A 14,194-nucleotide genomic window follows, 5' to 3' on the forward strand; every position below is an offset into this window, starting at 1 on the left:
GAGGAATTAACTAACAAAAAACAACCAACAGCTTTTTTATAACTTTTATTCTAGCGTTAAGTTTATTCGTTCTCCTGGCTGCGGAGACGGGCAGCAGCGTTCGTGACCCTCACGCTGAGTTGCTGGGCTCGCTCGACGATGGCCTTGCGCTTCTTAGAGGAGACTCCGTGCGCGATCTCTGCGCAGTACTTCCTGTTCTGCATCATGAGGATCTCCAGCTCCTTGACATTGTGGACCAGGACCTGGAAATAAAGGGGTTCTGAGTTAGTTTTAAGGTTTTTAGTAGTGATTTTTGGGTAAATGCTTTTGACCATCTATGGTTTAAGTTTTTTAAATTATTTAGTGCCTGTTTCACAATGTCTGGGTGATGGCTATACATTATTTAAGATAATGACATGAAAAATTTTAATGACATGCTTTCACTGTCTAAAAAGTGGAGGTTTGCTTCAGGAATAGATGCCTGATTTTCAGTATTATTGAGGACAGCCACCACTTAAGAAAGAGCAGTATTGCAGCAGCTAGCTTATTCAGGGAATATATATATATTATTTATATTTAGCTATTTTGTTATTTAAACTCATTAGGCATCAAAATAAATAATAATAATACTTGTATCTATCACTATGACCAAAAAGCAATGTTTACTGATTGGAATAGGAATTGATAGATTTACTTTAGCAAGGTAACAAATTGTGTATTTCGTATGGAAAACAAATAACACAGAGTGCCCTTGCATGCTAAAGAAAGTCAAAGCAAACAGATGTCACGTCTGTATTTACAGAAGAACTGACTTATTTTCATGAATACCTACACTTCACAGTGCCCTGTATATTCTTCTCAAACCCTATGTGGCGACCCCAACACAAGCAAGCTTGTGCTCAGAGAGTTGTCAGGGTCTGATGTTTTCAAGCTGCTTGAAGGCCTCTGATCAGGCTTAACAACTGCTGGTGAAGCAGAAAGCGGAACCCACAGCTTAACATGCCGTCTGAAGCACAGATGAACTAATAAAATATACAACTTCTTTTACTAGCTCTATTGCCTATGAGTAAAATGTGGGAAAAATATTACCTTGCGGAAGCCGTTGGGGAGCATGTGTCGGGTCTTCTTGGCTGAACCGTAACCGATGTTGGGCATCAAGTACTGTCCCTTGAAACGCCTGCGTACCCTGTTGTCAATACCTGGAATATACGGACAGATTGAGAATTAGAAAAATACCTAGTGTCTTAGGTGTAACTATAGGATTGTAGTCTGTTGAACGTGGATATAGAAGGCTATAGATTTGGCCAGTGTTCAAACTGATTAAATCAGAAATGAAGAGATGTACAATCTTGCACTGTAGATATAAATAGATCAAGAGGTAGATCGTAACTTTAATTCTGTGGTATTATAAGTTCTCTGAAGCTAAGTGTCTGAGGGTGGATGAATATACTTAGTGCTAAGTAGGTACCACTGTTAAAACATATTTAATTACCAGAACATGGGGTAGGATAAATATAGTATTAGCAGCAAAGATTTACAACAACAATTTATAATTTACCATGATCACCCACCACACATCCCTACTGGACATTGGGCTTTTTAAGGAGAGTAACAGAGTAATGAAATAAATAAGAAAATGTATCTATCAGTATGACCAAACTAGCAATGTATTGCTATTCGGAATAGGATTTGATAGAATCACTATAGCAAGGTAACAAATTGTGTATTTCGTATGGAAAACAAATAACACAGAGTGCCCTTGCATGTTTTTTCATCAGAAGCGAAGGAATATTCAAGAATATGATCAAAGATTGTAGGTCCAAAGAACATAACCTATATTTGCAACAAGTTTGTTTTTCTATGTTTACATGATCGGTTCAAGGAAAATCTGCGTTTCTATAGAATAAGATTATAGGATTCACAGGAAGTAACATAATTAAGAGAGAGAAATCCACTAAAAGAAGAGAACAACACAGAATGAACAGCATGGTTTAGTGAAAAATCTTACCTCTGGGTTTACGCCAGTTACGCTTTATTTTGTCATATCGGTCGGACTGATGGCGGATAAACCTTTTCGTCCTCTTTTTGACGATGGTAGGGCGGTAAATTGGCCTGATTGCCATTTTGTTAGATTATTTGCAAAATGCGGCAGTGAACCACGCGGTGACACGGCCACACGAAAAGGAAAAGGAATAGACAAAAGTTGCCATTTCTAGAGTAGCAGTATGTTTTCTATGCGAGAAAAAAAAGTTGGGCCGACTTCAGTGTCAAGCGGTTTTTTCACACATTCTTAATTTACTCGTTTATTAAGATGCTCTTTTTAGGTGCCAATTTGTAAAAAAGGGTCTAAAATAAAAAAAAAAAATACAAATTATTTTATAGAGCCTGTAAAAATGCGACAAAAGAATATTTTTTCAACTCCAGTTTATGGTAGAACCATAGATTATTAAAATTCGTGACAGTTCCAACGTAAACGAAAACGCACCCAAATTTGTCTATGTCACAGACGCCAAATGTCGCCATCGATCAATGACATTTTGTGAAGTAGAATTTATTGATATAAAGCGTTAATGTAAATAATAAACAATTTCACCATAAAAGTCGGCTTCCAGTCGATATGTATGCCAAGGGCAAAGGCTCTACGGTGCCTTCGGACGCTCAGGCTCGCGAAAAGTTGGCTCTCTATGTGTACGAATACCTCCTACATGTCGGCGCTCAAAAGGCGGCGCAGACGTTTTTATCAGAAATACGATGGGAGAAGAATATAACACTCGGGGAGCCGCCCGGGTTCCTGCACTCATGGTGGTGCGTGTTCTGGGACCTGTATTGCGCGGCGCCGGAGAGGCGGGACACTTGTGAGCACTCCTCAGAGGCTAAAGCATTTCACGACTATGGATTCGTTAATTCAGGATACGGAGTCAACGGGCTGGGCCACAACGCGGGCCCGGCGCCCCCCAACGACGGTACGTTCATGTATTCTTGTTAAAAAACACGTCATGTACACAAAAAGTCTGATGGCTTGAAATGAGTTTTGTAGGCCATGCTTATTCTTATCTTTTCGTGTAAATAGTGAGCTATTTTGCGTTATACGCAATTGTGGAGCAGCAGAACGGAGATGCCTTTGAACTGTGATGTATGTAATGTAAGTCTGTATGATTATGGGAAATAGGATTAGACCAAACTGATGGTCCACCCCAAGTGAACACCAGTCATTCCATAAAAATACCAATTTATGTTACCTTTTTTGGATCTAAAATACCAAGGAATTATGCTATCCAAATGATTTGTAATGTTTCATAATAATGTAGTTAGCATCTCATATACTATACAGAATCATAGCTGCTGCTATGTAAACATATATTTAGATCTAGATAAACTCTGCCCTGGATTCAGCTTTCAGTAATTTCCATATTCCTTATCTCACCTGTGGAATTATACCAAAGAAAATTATTATTACAAATACCTATAGAACTTATTAAGGTAAACATAGTGCTGCTAAACATTATGCTTGAAATATGCTTCTTCATAGGTAATATACTTCTGACAGAGAATTTTCATAATTATAGGAGCCGAGCAGCCTACAAAACCTAACTCAATACTGATGATACCCGTGGGGCAAAAATATTGAATTTGACAACATCAACTGAAACCTGAAAATGATATCAGCCTAGGATTCAAACCTAAGACCTTAGGACTATCAGACATTACAATCACATCAAATCAGTGATGGCATTTACAAATCCTGCCCTGCAATTTCGATCAACATCTCTAAACCCACATCTTCATTGACTTCCAGGCATGGGCGGTGGAGGCATGCCACCGGGTTTCTTCCCCAACTCCTCTCTGCGGCCGTCCCCACCTGCCCCACACCCGGGCTCGCAGCCGTCCCCGCACGGACCACAACCACAGCTGATGGGCAGCGGGCAGCCATTCATGGGGCCTTGGTACCCGGGTGGACCTCGGCCGGCAGTCAGGATGGGCATGGGCAATGACTTTAACGGACCTCCAGGTTAGATAAACAATCTTTCAGTTCACTAAAGTACTCCCTGAGATATGAAATTTGTGAATAGTGCCAAGTTTTTCATAAATAAATATACCTATGCTCTGGCCAAGAATCAAACTGATTCCTCAGTATGCTGCAAGGGTGTCAGTGTCCAGATTTCTGCACCAAAAGTTTGACATCATCATCACTAATTTAAAACTTTTGGCTATGAAATATGAGTGTTGTTTCAAATGGCCAAAGAGAAAATTATTTGAGAAAGTCTTACATTCTACATAATGTAAGCTTGCATATTTCCTATAGAAGAGCCTGTCCCATTTAAATAATGTCATCAAAACTATTATTATCTATCAGACATGCTTCATTCCTTAAAACCACAAATCTCTATCCTCCCACAGGACAAGGCATGATGGGCAACGCGATGGAGCGCGGCGGGCCGCCAGCGGGCGGGCTTCTGGGCGGGCCGCGCATGACGCCGCCGCGGCCCGGCTGCGGCCCCTGCAGCCCCGGCGGCTACCCGCCCGGCCTGCGCGGCCCTCCGCCGCAGCCCCCAGGTTGGTTTTGATGCCCTAGTACTTTATATTTCACGGCCAACACTTATAGCGTTATAAGAGACCTCCTAGTATGTTATGTTACCCTGGTATCTTAAGAATCGTTGTTCTTCATACAGCGGCAGTGATGACCTTCTAGTCGGGTAGGTTAGACTTTATAACACCATGCGTCGCAAATATTGCATGGTTATACAGTGAAGGTGGATAGATCTTAAAATTCTTCAGTCATATTACCTTGGTACTTAATATCGGGCTGCTGGGACGCATGACGCCGCCGCGGCCCAGCTGCGGCCCCTGCAGCCCCGGCGGCTACCCGCCCGGCCTGCGTGGCCCTCCGCCGCAGCCCCCAGGTTGGTTGTGGTGTCGTGTTATATTAGCCTAGTAGTCATGATTAACAAAAGACTATCAACGGTCACCTAAAATAGTGGATGACTTCTATCCCGTTATTTTCGCGTGGTACAGTACAGTTAAATGCACGTAAGTTGGCTAAAATGTCGTCCGTCTCGTCTGCGAATGCACACTCATGAACGAATAATATGCGAGCAGAGACAGGTCACTGCTGCTCTATACTCAATCCTAACGCACCTCACCCTGCCTGCACCTCTAAAATGAGACCTTTGGTGAGGCTACATTAACAGATTTCTTTCAGACTGCAGATAGATGAAAGGTAAATTTCAAGGCTAAATATATTTCTTAACATCTATAAGCATAAGAGATGAGAAAAAAAAATATCTCACTGTATTTTCCCTCACAGAAAGAACATGTAGGATTTTTAGATTCTGTAATCATAAAGATTTATATGATTGGGCAACCTCTTGATTAAGAGGAAGAAACAATATCCGTTATGCTACCACCACACTACTTTTCAATAGAACACTGGAAAACAAAACCATCCGCTCATCCCTATACTCACATATCCTTTGGTACAACGCAGGTATGCCTCCATTGGGGATGGGGCCGCGCGGCGCGTGGTCCGGCGGCGGCGGGGGTTCGGCCCCCCTGAACTATAGCGGGGGCTCCCCCGGCGCCTATGGGGCCCCGCCGGGCTCCAATGGGCCCCCAGGCCCCTCTACGCCCATAATGCCGAGCCCACAAGACTCTTCCAACTCGGGTAAGTGTTAAGCACTTCACAGGTGGCGGGTTCCGGATTTTTGTGTACCGGTATTGAAATTTCGGTACCGGTATTTTTTGGTGTACCGAAAAAAATATACCGGTATTTTAAAGTTTAAATTAATGTCGTTCGTTGTTTTCTTGTGTCGTTGCGACCCATGTCTGTCTTGGTGCGATCAGTTGGATTTGATAACACTTTTGTTTTCATTACTCTACGCTTCATCATCGGACGTGTTTTTGAGTTTTATTTTCTGGAAAATTTTAACATATTTCTAAATTTAGACATTTGCAGGTAATTTATGTACATCACTAAACCAGGTATTTGACTGTGGCACTATCTTAGAGAGTCCTTGTACAGATTTTTTTAAAGTATATCCTTTAATAAACCTTTTAATATTATTTGGTTTCTTTCCGTTCGGCTTGCTTCATTCTCGCTAACATATACGTTCACGCTTGGGTCACTTTCTAAACGCTTTGTATGTTCCTTTCTGTGTATTGATTTCTATTATTTGTTTTTACTTCCTTATGATTTCGTCCTTCATCTATAAAAAATAGACGTAAGTTTAATCAGCAAATGGTAGATGTAAATTGGCTGTCGTGATGCTAAGTTATTTTCATACCATAAAGAGTAAAAAAAATATTAATAAAATATCTAAAAGTAGGCACAATGACAGACAGTTTTTGTCTATCATTTAGTAATTTTAGATAAAGTGTACATACATTTATTATGTTAAATACATTTTTCTTGCGAATTCATTTATATCTAGATTTATTCGTGTCTAGAGCCTATTTATCTAACAAAATAAAGTAAAGTAAAATCCCCTTACCATTTAAAAAACATTTCTCAAATACCCTTTCACTAATGTTGATTCAAATAAAGTTACATATTAAACACAAAAGTGTAACAGCAATTAGGCTGCACAATATACTTAGAAAGCCCCAACAAGCCTCGTAACGTCTGCTACTGGCACAGGGGGTGACAACATGTATACATTGATGAAGCCAGTCGGAGCGGGCGCGCTGGGCCCGGAGTTTCCTCTCGCGGACCACAGCGCCCCCCACTCGATGCCTCAACCGCCGACTTCCGAAGGTGGGTCGTAGAGAGAATGAAGCAAGTTAGGTCATAGTCTCGTGTAAAGGTTTATGTTGGTTTGAGGAAGGAATCGGCAGCCATCTTGCTTTTAAACGATGTGTGGGTTTTTTAAAATAGTGGTTGAAATTGGTGCAGTTAAAACTTGCAACTGTTAGCAAGTGTACGACTTTTTGTCATACTCTGATAAGATGGTGCGATAATTTCGTTATGTCTTTGCTAATCCCCCACCATTTCTAAGCATTTTTAAACCCACAGCCACTCTCAATATACATGTTTTATAAAGATAACATAAGACAGCGTATCAAAAAACTATTTTTTCATGAAACGTTTCTTTAGAATTTGTGACCGGCACTCGTCGCGATTTAGTTAGTAGACTTTTCCAAGGTTTCAAATTATTTTGCTTCTAGTACGGATATCTAGTAGGCTAGTAGCCAGAGTTAGACTCTCATGCATTTTTTATTCAGTTGATATGGTACCTTATCTTATTAATATTATGTATTAAGTTGCATTCTTATTTTCAACACTAGATAAACTCAGTATCTTCGTTCTTTGTTTTGATCTCCACGTCGTTTATTAGTAAGATGGTACTTCGATTGCTTTTTAACAAGCTATCCACAGTAAAATACCTAGTTGAATGAAAATTATATGGAAGAATCTCAATATATTTAGGATTTTCTATTCCGTATAAACAATGAAATAGTTTTATTTTTAAGAATTATGAATAAAGCTTTTGCTGGAAATTAGTAAGCTATAAAATTTCTTTTTAGGTTTGCGTTATATGTTTATACAATATACATATACAGTGTCAGAATGAATAGCTTATTGATTCCCAGCATTCATAACTTCCTTCCACACTTCGCAACATAAGTAACACTAAAGAAATCTTTAAGCCAGGTCCGTAGCGCCTGTTGTATAAAAAAATCTATTCGTCTTGGGAACCAAAAACTCTTAGGCCACGAAAGTATTCGGTTAGCAAACTATACGAAATCCTGTTTGCAAAATCGAAAACCTATGGCTGCGGACCCGGCTTTAGACACCAAAGTTAAGTAGAATCCTCGTACACACACGAACCATTTCGCACCACTCCAAACCCCACAAACAATTGTCACCAACAATTGCTGACTGCCGGCCTTATCCAGGTCTGGGCGGTGTTGACGGGATGAAGTCGTCGCCTGGAGGCGTCGGGGGCGGCGGGCCGGGCACACCCAGGGAAGACTCAGGATCGGGCATGGGCGACTACAATTTAGGTACTGTGTTTTTGTAGCTTGTAAGTTTATGTCTTCACGTTATTAGCACGATGGGCGGTGGTGGTTTCTGCAAGCCGCTTTTTTGGTCAATGATAACTTTTGAGGGACAACACTGGAAAGGTATATACCGGGGTCTGATTTATTAGCCTCCTTACTTCGAGCTACTTCTTCTAAGCTTTTGTGAGAGGATTAAATATCGTCCTTTGGCTGACTGTCACTCGAGGAGGCACCATTTGTAACCCGTTCTCCTTCGAATTATTGATAGATTGCTTACAATTCATATTTGAAAGACCACATTGGCAGTGCTATTTGGTAACACCATCGTTTTGACAAAAATATAGTATGAAAACTCAATGATTAATTATAAAATTGATAAAAAAAACCTTTCCAGTGTTGTGTTATGGCAATAAAGAAGCTTCAGAGTCTAAAGTTTGGATGAAAAGACAAAACATTCGTATGACTTCATTTACAAATGCAATGCCTATGAAATAAAATAGTGAAATATCAGCATGTACCGACATGTGACTAAACTTTCTAACTTGAATCTGCATGGACTGCCTAACCAAATAACTCCAAAATTTGAAACAATTGCAAAAGCTATAAGCCTACCTACGAATACGAAATAAGTCAGTTTGATGATTTACAAGGGTAGTTTGGAAATAACTTACCCTTGTTGCATTTGAATAATTTAATATAATTTAGACTTAGGGTCTGTTTCACAATGTCTGGTTAGTGGCTACCTGTCGGATAAAATACATGCTGTCACTGTCTATAAAATAATCACAGAGAGTGACAGCATGTATTTTATCCGACAGGTAGCCACTAACCAGACATTGTGAAACAGACCCTTAGTATTTTATCAAAGTCCAGTGTGAAATGATTATCTCTGCTTATTTCAAAGTTACTAATAAAATAATGGCTTTGGTGGAAGGAAACATAATTAAACATTTCATAACATAATAAAAAAAATAGTATGGCAGAGGACATTGTTAATATTTTGTTGCAATGTGAGTGCTATAAAAATAGTACTGATTTTTTTTTAAATTAATATTTTTTTACGTATGAGTTAAGATAAGTGTGAGAACGTAAAATTGTACCTATATGTCCCTAATTTAATTTAAATTAAGTCTTAACATTTTTGCAAGACAGTAACCTCAAGATTCACAAGACAAACTACAAAATTGGTACTATGAACGTCACTTGTATAATTATCAATGCTAATTATAATAAGGCCACAACACAAGATATTTCAATAATGTGTATTCGAACAGGATTCGGCGGACCGGGAGGCGACCAGAACGACCAGACAGAATCAGCAGCGATACTGAAAATAAAGGAGAGTATGCAGGAAGAGGCAAAACGATTCGAGAAAGACTCTGACCATCCAGAGTTTTATATGCAATGATTTTATTACAAAAAAAGAAATGAAGAAAAAAAAACGCCAACCTGCCAGTTTTTTTCGGTTCCCGAATCGGTACCGGTATTTTTCGGTATCGGTATTGATAACTATTTTTTGTTGTTGTTAATGAACGTTTAAAAATGAAATTCAATTGTCTTAAAGTATTTTTGTGATCTCAATTAAAATTATATTTACTTGAAGGCTGGTTGGCGTTGGTTTCCGTTCTGTTGCGTTCCATCGATCTGAATCAAGGATATAATCATTAAAAATAGTTTTTTAATCCTTTTTCCCCTCGCATATTATTTATTTTAATATAGCCGTTAATTTTAACGCGTATTTTTAAAAATAACTCTTCCCATAGCTTCAAGTTCTAGAAAATTCTTTCTTTTAGTGATGCTCTATGTATTATTTTGATATTTTAGTTTGTAACTTTTAATGGATTTTTTTTTCGAATAAAAAATATATGTATGTATTGATTATACATAAGGAGTAATGTATGACGTGAAGTTTGGGTATTAGAGCCATCTTTGAAATAGCAAACTTTTTAATATTCGGGATATTTCGATGATGTAGAGTTATTAATGTTTTTTTATTTAGTGACGAATCGCATAAATTTGTAATATGAATTTTTTATATAAATGTAATGAATGACTTTGCTGCGTACGAACACAGTTATGAAATACTGATAAATACCATTGCACTAAAAACGGTGTATAGGTATAAGTAAAATGAATCGTATTTTTTTACAAAACCATTGTAGGTACCATTAAACTATAATTTTCCTTTGCTATTGTGTCGGCTAAAAAAACAAAAAGTACCTACAGTTGAACTACTTACTGCTGCCTTACTACCACCGACACATATTAGCCATCAACAATCCTTAAGCAGCATCGCTTATCAGTCAAACAGCTGTCAGATCCATTAAATTATGTCAGTTTTGACAGATAAGCAATGCTGCTTAAGTATCGTTGGTTGCTGATGTGTAGCGCGTTGGTGGTACGGTAATGTAGCTGACCCTTTTGTTCTACACAGTTGACCCTGTTGTACACTTACGAGCAATGAAAAAGTTCCACTGATATATGAAACGTCAATGTCAGATGGAACTTTTTAAATCGTAAGATTAAACTGTTAACTGAACTAGTAAGAACACAGAAAACGCTCGCACGCAGCAAAGCCACCAAACATATACATTCTTCCACAATATTTAAATTATTACAGCAAATTAATTTAAGTTTATATTGTTCCTAGAAATGTATTTTTAGTTAAGTTGCGAACTGACGGCAAACGACATGAGGTTGTTGCGAAGTAACGTCACTATTGGTTTCTGAAGTATGTTTTAAATCTCAGATACTAAATTCAGAGACTCTGAACGGTTCATAAACAGGCGATTGTCCCGCGATTAAGTGTTGTAGCATTCTATTGGGGGGACAAGCGACTGTTGATGAACCGATCGATGATGTAGTATCTGAGATTAAAAAAACAGACTTTCATGATGATACGAGGCGACGCCTGCCGCAACCTCATGCCGTCATCTGCCTGTTTGCACCTTTAAGTTCTCGCATCGCACTCGTGTGTGTGGACGAATGATTCCGATCTGCAAATGAATTATTATTATTCCTCTCAGATCCGAATTGAGCATTTATTCATGATTTACTTACTACATTGAATTCAATACAGGGTGTTGCAAAAAGTGTATTGTAATACTTATACAAAAAGATCCCGACGAATGAACGGAGGTTCTCACCTCCTCCTTTTTTTGAAGTCGGTTAAAAAGAAGGGTACATACACAGCTTACAACTTCTGCTTTATAAATTTTAGAAATTCGTTAAAAAATGGTAAAAATCACATAGATAAGAAAATATTTCCAAAAATCCTAGGGCAGCAATACGGTGATCAGAATTATTAGTTAGATTACAATACCCTTGTTGCAAGTTACTGTATTATTTAATTATCAGGTTTGTGTCGCAAAATGAATTTTTTATGTTTAGCCACCGTACAAATAACACAGGATTTAAAAAAAGATAGTTTTGAAATAGTTAAAATCCATTTTTTATGTACAGTTAAGGATTAGTAAGCTTTTTATTTCCCAAAAAATAGACATAGCTTGTCCTTTTTTGTGCACATAAAAACATGAAATCGCTGTAACGTTTCTTGACAAATTCTAAAATGTCCGTAGTGAAAATATATTTGACAAAATATTGTAAGTCAAATAATTTACCGTTTGATTATTCATTGATGTAGCATATTGTTTTTTTTTTATGTTTTTTTATTAATATTTTTGGGGTGTATGGAAATTGTAAAAAATAGGTTATTTCATAGAGATTTTGAAACTTGTGTTTAAGTTCTTACGGCTAGCAGCCGTCCACAATTTAAAACAACTTTGGGTTCCTTTAGTGAAAAATATAATAAAAAAATCGGTTACCGGTTTTGAATTTCGACTGAGTAATGTTGGACTTTAAAAAAAGATGTAAATATCAAATTTGAAATTTAGACGTGGTATTTGTACTAATTCAGTTTTTATAAAAAAAAACGTGTCAAAATTTAAAAAAGTATACTTATCAATTTTAGCGAAATTATACACTTCACACTAAACGGACCCAAATTTTGTAAAATAAAATATTCTGCGTTAAATTAATTAGTCAGTAAGTGAATTTAGTATATAAAATAAAAATAGATTTCATTCAATGCAAAAACTTTCTAAAATCTAATTTAAATGGATTAATTTAATTAAAAAAATATTATGTGTAGTGTGAGGTTGTATGTTGTTTTAAGGTATATTATTATTTCATTCATTTCTGTGAGTTAGGTAAATGAATTACATTTTTTTTCTAATCGATGTAATGTTTATATACTTACATAAATAGTTATTATATATTATAACTTTGTTTTATTTTATCATCCCATATCTTGTGTTAAGCAGCTTTTTGGCGATAGCTATATCTTAATATTAGCTTATCCTAAAGCAAACATATATACAGGATACTTTGGCACATGGACCATTGATTGGGTGATGAAAGAACTAGCTAGGTAAGTTAATAAATACAGTAAGGGGCAGAGAAACCTAACCCCTCTCAGAAGCATTGTTACTATGAGAGGGGGGTCAGGTTTCTCTGCACCTGACCGTACTTTGTTTGTAAAACCATTATTGTCTAGGACACCTATGGGGCCGTCCATTAATCACGTGAGGTCGTTTTTCTCATTTTTTGACCCCCCCCCTCCCCCCTCGTGATATTTGGTGAGGTTTGGGACCAACCCCCCTCCCCCCCCCCCCCCTGGATCACGTGTATTTTTTTGAAAGTCTATGTAAAGGCAATTTTTGACTAGAAAAAATATAGGTCATACTACAAATCGTTAAAATTTTTGCGCCGTCCAAAATATCGGTTCAGAAATACCTAATTTTTGTCAAAAAATTAATACACGTGATGTCTAACGAGAACCCCCCCTCCCCCTCGTGATGTTTCGTGAGGTTTTCAGTACCCCTTCCCCCCCCCTTTGAGCCTCACGTGATTAATGGACGGCCCCTATGTATTTATACTTCTGAAATATAGGTCGGTAGGTAATTCAAATAAAATCGGTACGACTGAAGATTGAGCTAAACACAGGCACATAAGTAGTACTTAAGTATTATTGTCCACCTTTAAAAACACCTATTTAACAATAAACCCAACATCAAAGCTAGTTATTACCTATTTTCCTTATGCAAGCTTTTATATCTTCAAGTCCAAGGCACCTATTCTTAACATTGCATGATCTAGCCATATGGTCGGCTTCTCATGGTTATCACAATCACTATACTTTGTGACCCACTGCGTAGTTTAGGCTCAAGCTACACCACGAGCTATTAAGCTAGTCGATATAGCTTAAGGCTGTAGGCCTTTTCTAGGTACCTATAGGGATAAGTGCTGTATCAAGGTTTTTTTAACGTAATTTTTGCGCGAAATGCGTAGAGTGAGCGCAAAATTTGGGAATTGTGAACACTCACCATACTAAACCGATATGCCGTTAACTCAGTCGGCGGTCAACACAACAGATTCCTATTTAAAGTTTGTCTACTGGGGACGCAGCCTTATGGTGGCGACTGTCCACTGTAATATTAAATGAGATGTGGGTACACTGGGGAGGGAAAGTGGAAGAAGATTAAAAGAAGATAGGTTTGTTTTTTAACCCTGTGCTTGATTCTTACTCATCATCATCATTAGCCTATAGCAGTCCACTGCTGGACGTAGGCCTCTCCCAAAGCACGCCACTGGATGCGTTCTTTAGCTTTCCGCATCCAATCATAACCAGCCACCTTGATGATTTCAAACACCTGATTCTTACTATTAGGGTAGAAATAGTGTTAAGTAATAAATTTGAACATGTATATTACGAATTAAATTATAATAAAAGTAATTGTTGATTTAAAACACATTATTTCACACCGAACAGTACATTAAAAGACACAGAAAACACAGTAAAACTATACAGAGGCGGACTTATTGCGAAGTATTTTCTTACAGCCAACCTTTGAAAGCTTAACAGTTTAGTAATCAGCCTATACTATACCTACATACTACGTAGTTAATGGGGAGTTTTCTGGAAAATAAACTAGGTACTTACTTAAAAACGAAGCGAAAATATCGTAGAAAAATAAAACACATTTTTTCACTGGAGGTTGGGGCATTAAAGACCTGGTATTTAGTTTTAACTATTGGTTAAAAGCACTTTTCAAGAAGCCTGTACTAACGTAACCCATCATTTTCGTATTAATATTGGGTTGGGCATTGTTTAAGCATCGTTAGTCAACTCGAATAAATAATTCAACAAAGCAAACAA

At 37.7% G+C, this 14,194-nt stretch overlaps 2 protein-coding genes across 5 annotated transcripts; one reads left to right on the top strand and one right to left on the bottom strand.

The window, feature by feature from the left end:
- Positions 1-30: 30 nt before the first annotated feature.
- Positions 31-2,168, bottom strand: LOC105387458 (60S ribosomal protein L32; the record flags this gene model as incomplete). Its single annotated transcript, NM_001309136.1, is given in 3 exon segments — positions 31-242; positions 1,069-1,178; positions 1,988-2,168. Coding segments are annotated over 3 exon segments (405 nt in total). The 3' UTR covers positions 31-62.
- Positions 2,169-2,467: 299 nt separating this feature from the next.
- LOC105390820 (single-stranded DNA-binding protein 4) lies at positions 2,468-9,733 on the top strand. Of its 4 annotated transcripts, none has more exons than XM_038110613.2 (7): positions 2,468-2,942; positions 3,776-3,988; positions 4,378-4,533; positions 5,465-5,641; positions 6,614-6,730; positions 7,873-8,000; positions 9,252-9,390. In XM_038110613.2, the coding sequence occupies exons 1-6, from the start codon at positions 2,597-2,599 to the stop codon at positions 7,995-7,997; spliced, it is 1,134 nt and encodes a 377-aa protein (XP_037966541.1). In that variant the 5' UTR covers positions 2,468-2,596; the 3' UTR covers positions 7,998-8,000; positions 9,252-9,390. The 4 variants fall into 4 exon arrangements, with proteins under 4 accessions (XP_037966541.1, XP_037966539.1, XP_037966540.1 ...); XM_038110611.2 differs by having other exon boundaries at positions 2,469-2,942; positions 7,873-7,980; positions 9,252-9,733; XM_038110612.2 differs by lacking the exon at positions 6,614-6,730 and having other exon boundaries at positions 2,469-2,942; positions 7,873-7,980; positions 9,252-9,733.
- Positions 9,734-14,194: the final 4,461 nt, after the last annotated feature.

Source organism: Plutella xylostella, chromosome 24, assembly GCF_932276165.1.
Source record: "Plutella xylostella chromosome 24, ilPluXylo3.1, whole genome shotgun sequence".
NCBI classification, from domain to species: domain Eukaryota; kingdom Metazoa; phylum Arthropoda; class Insecta; order Lepidoptera; family Plutellidae; genus Plutella; species Plutella xylostella.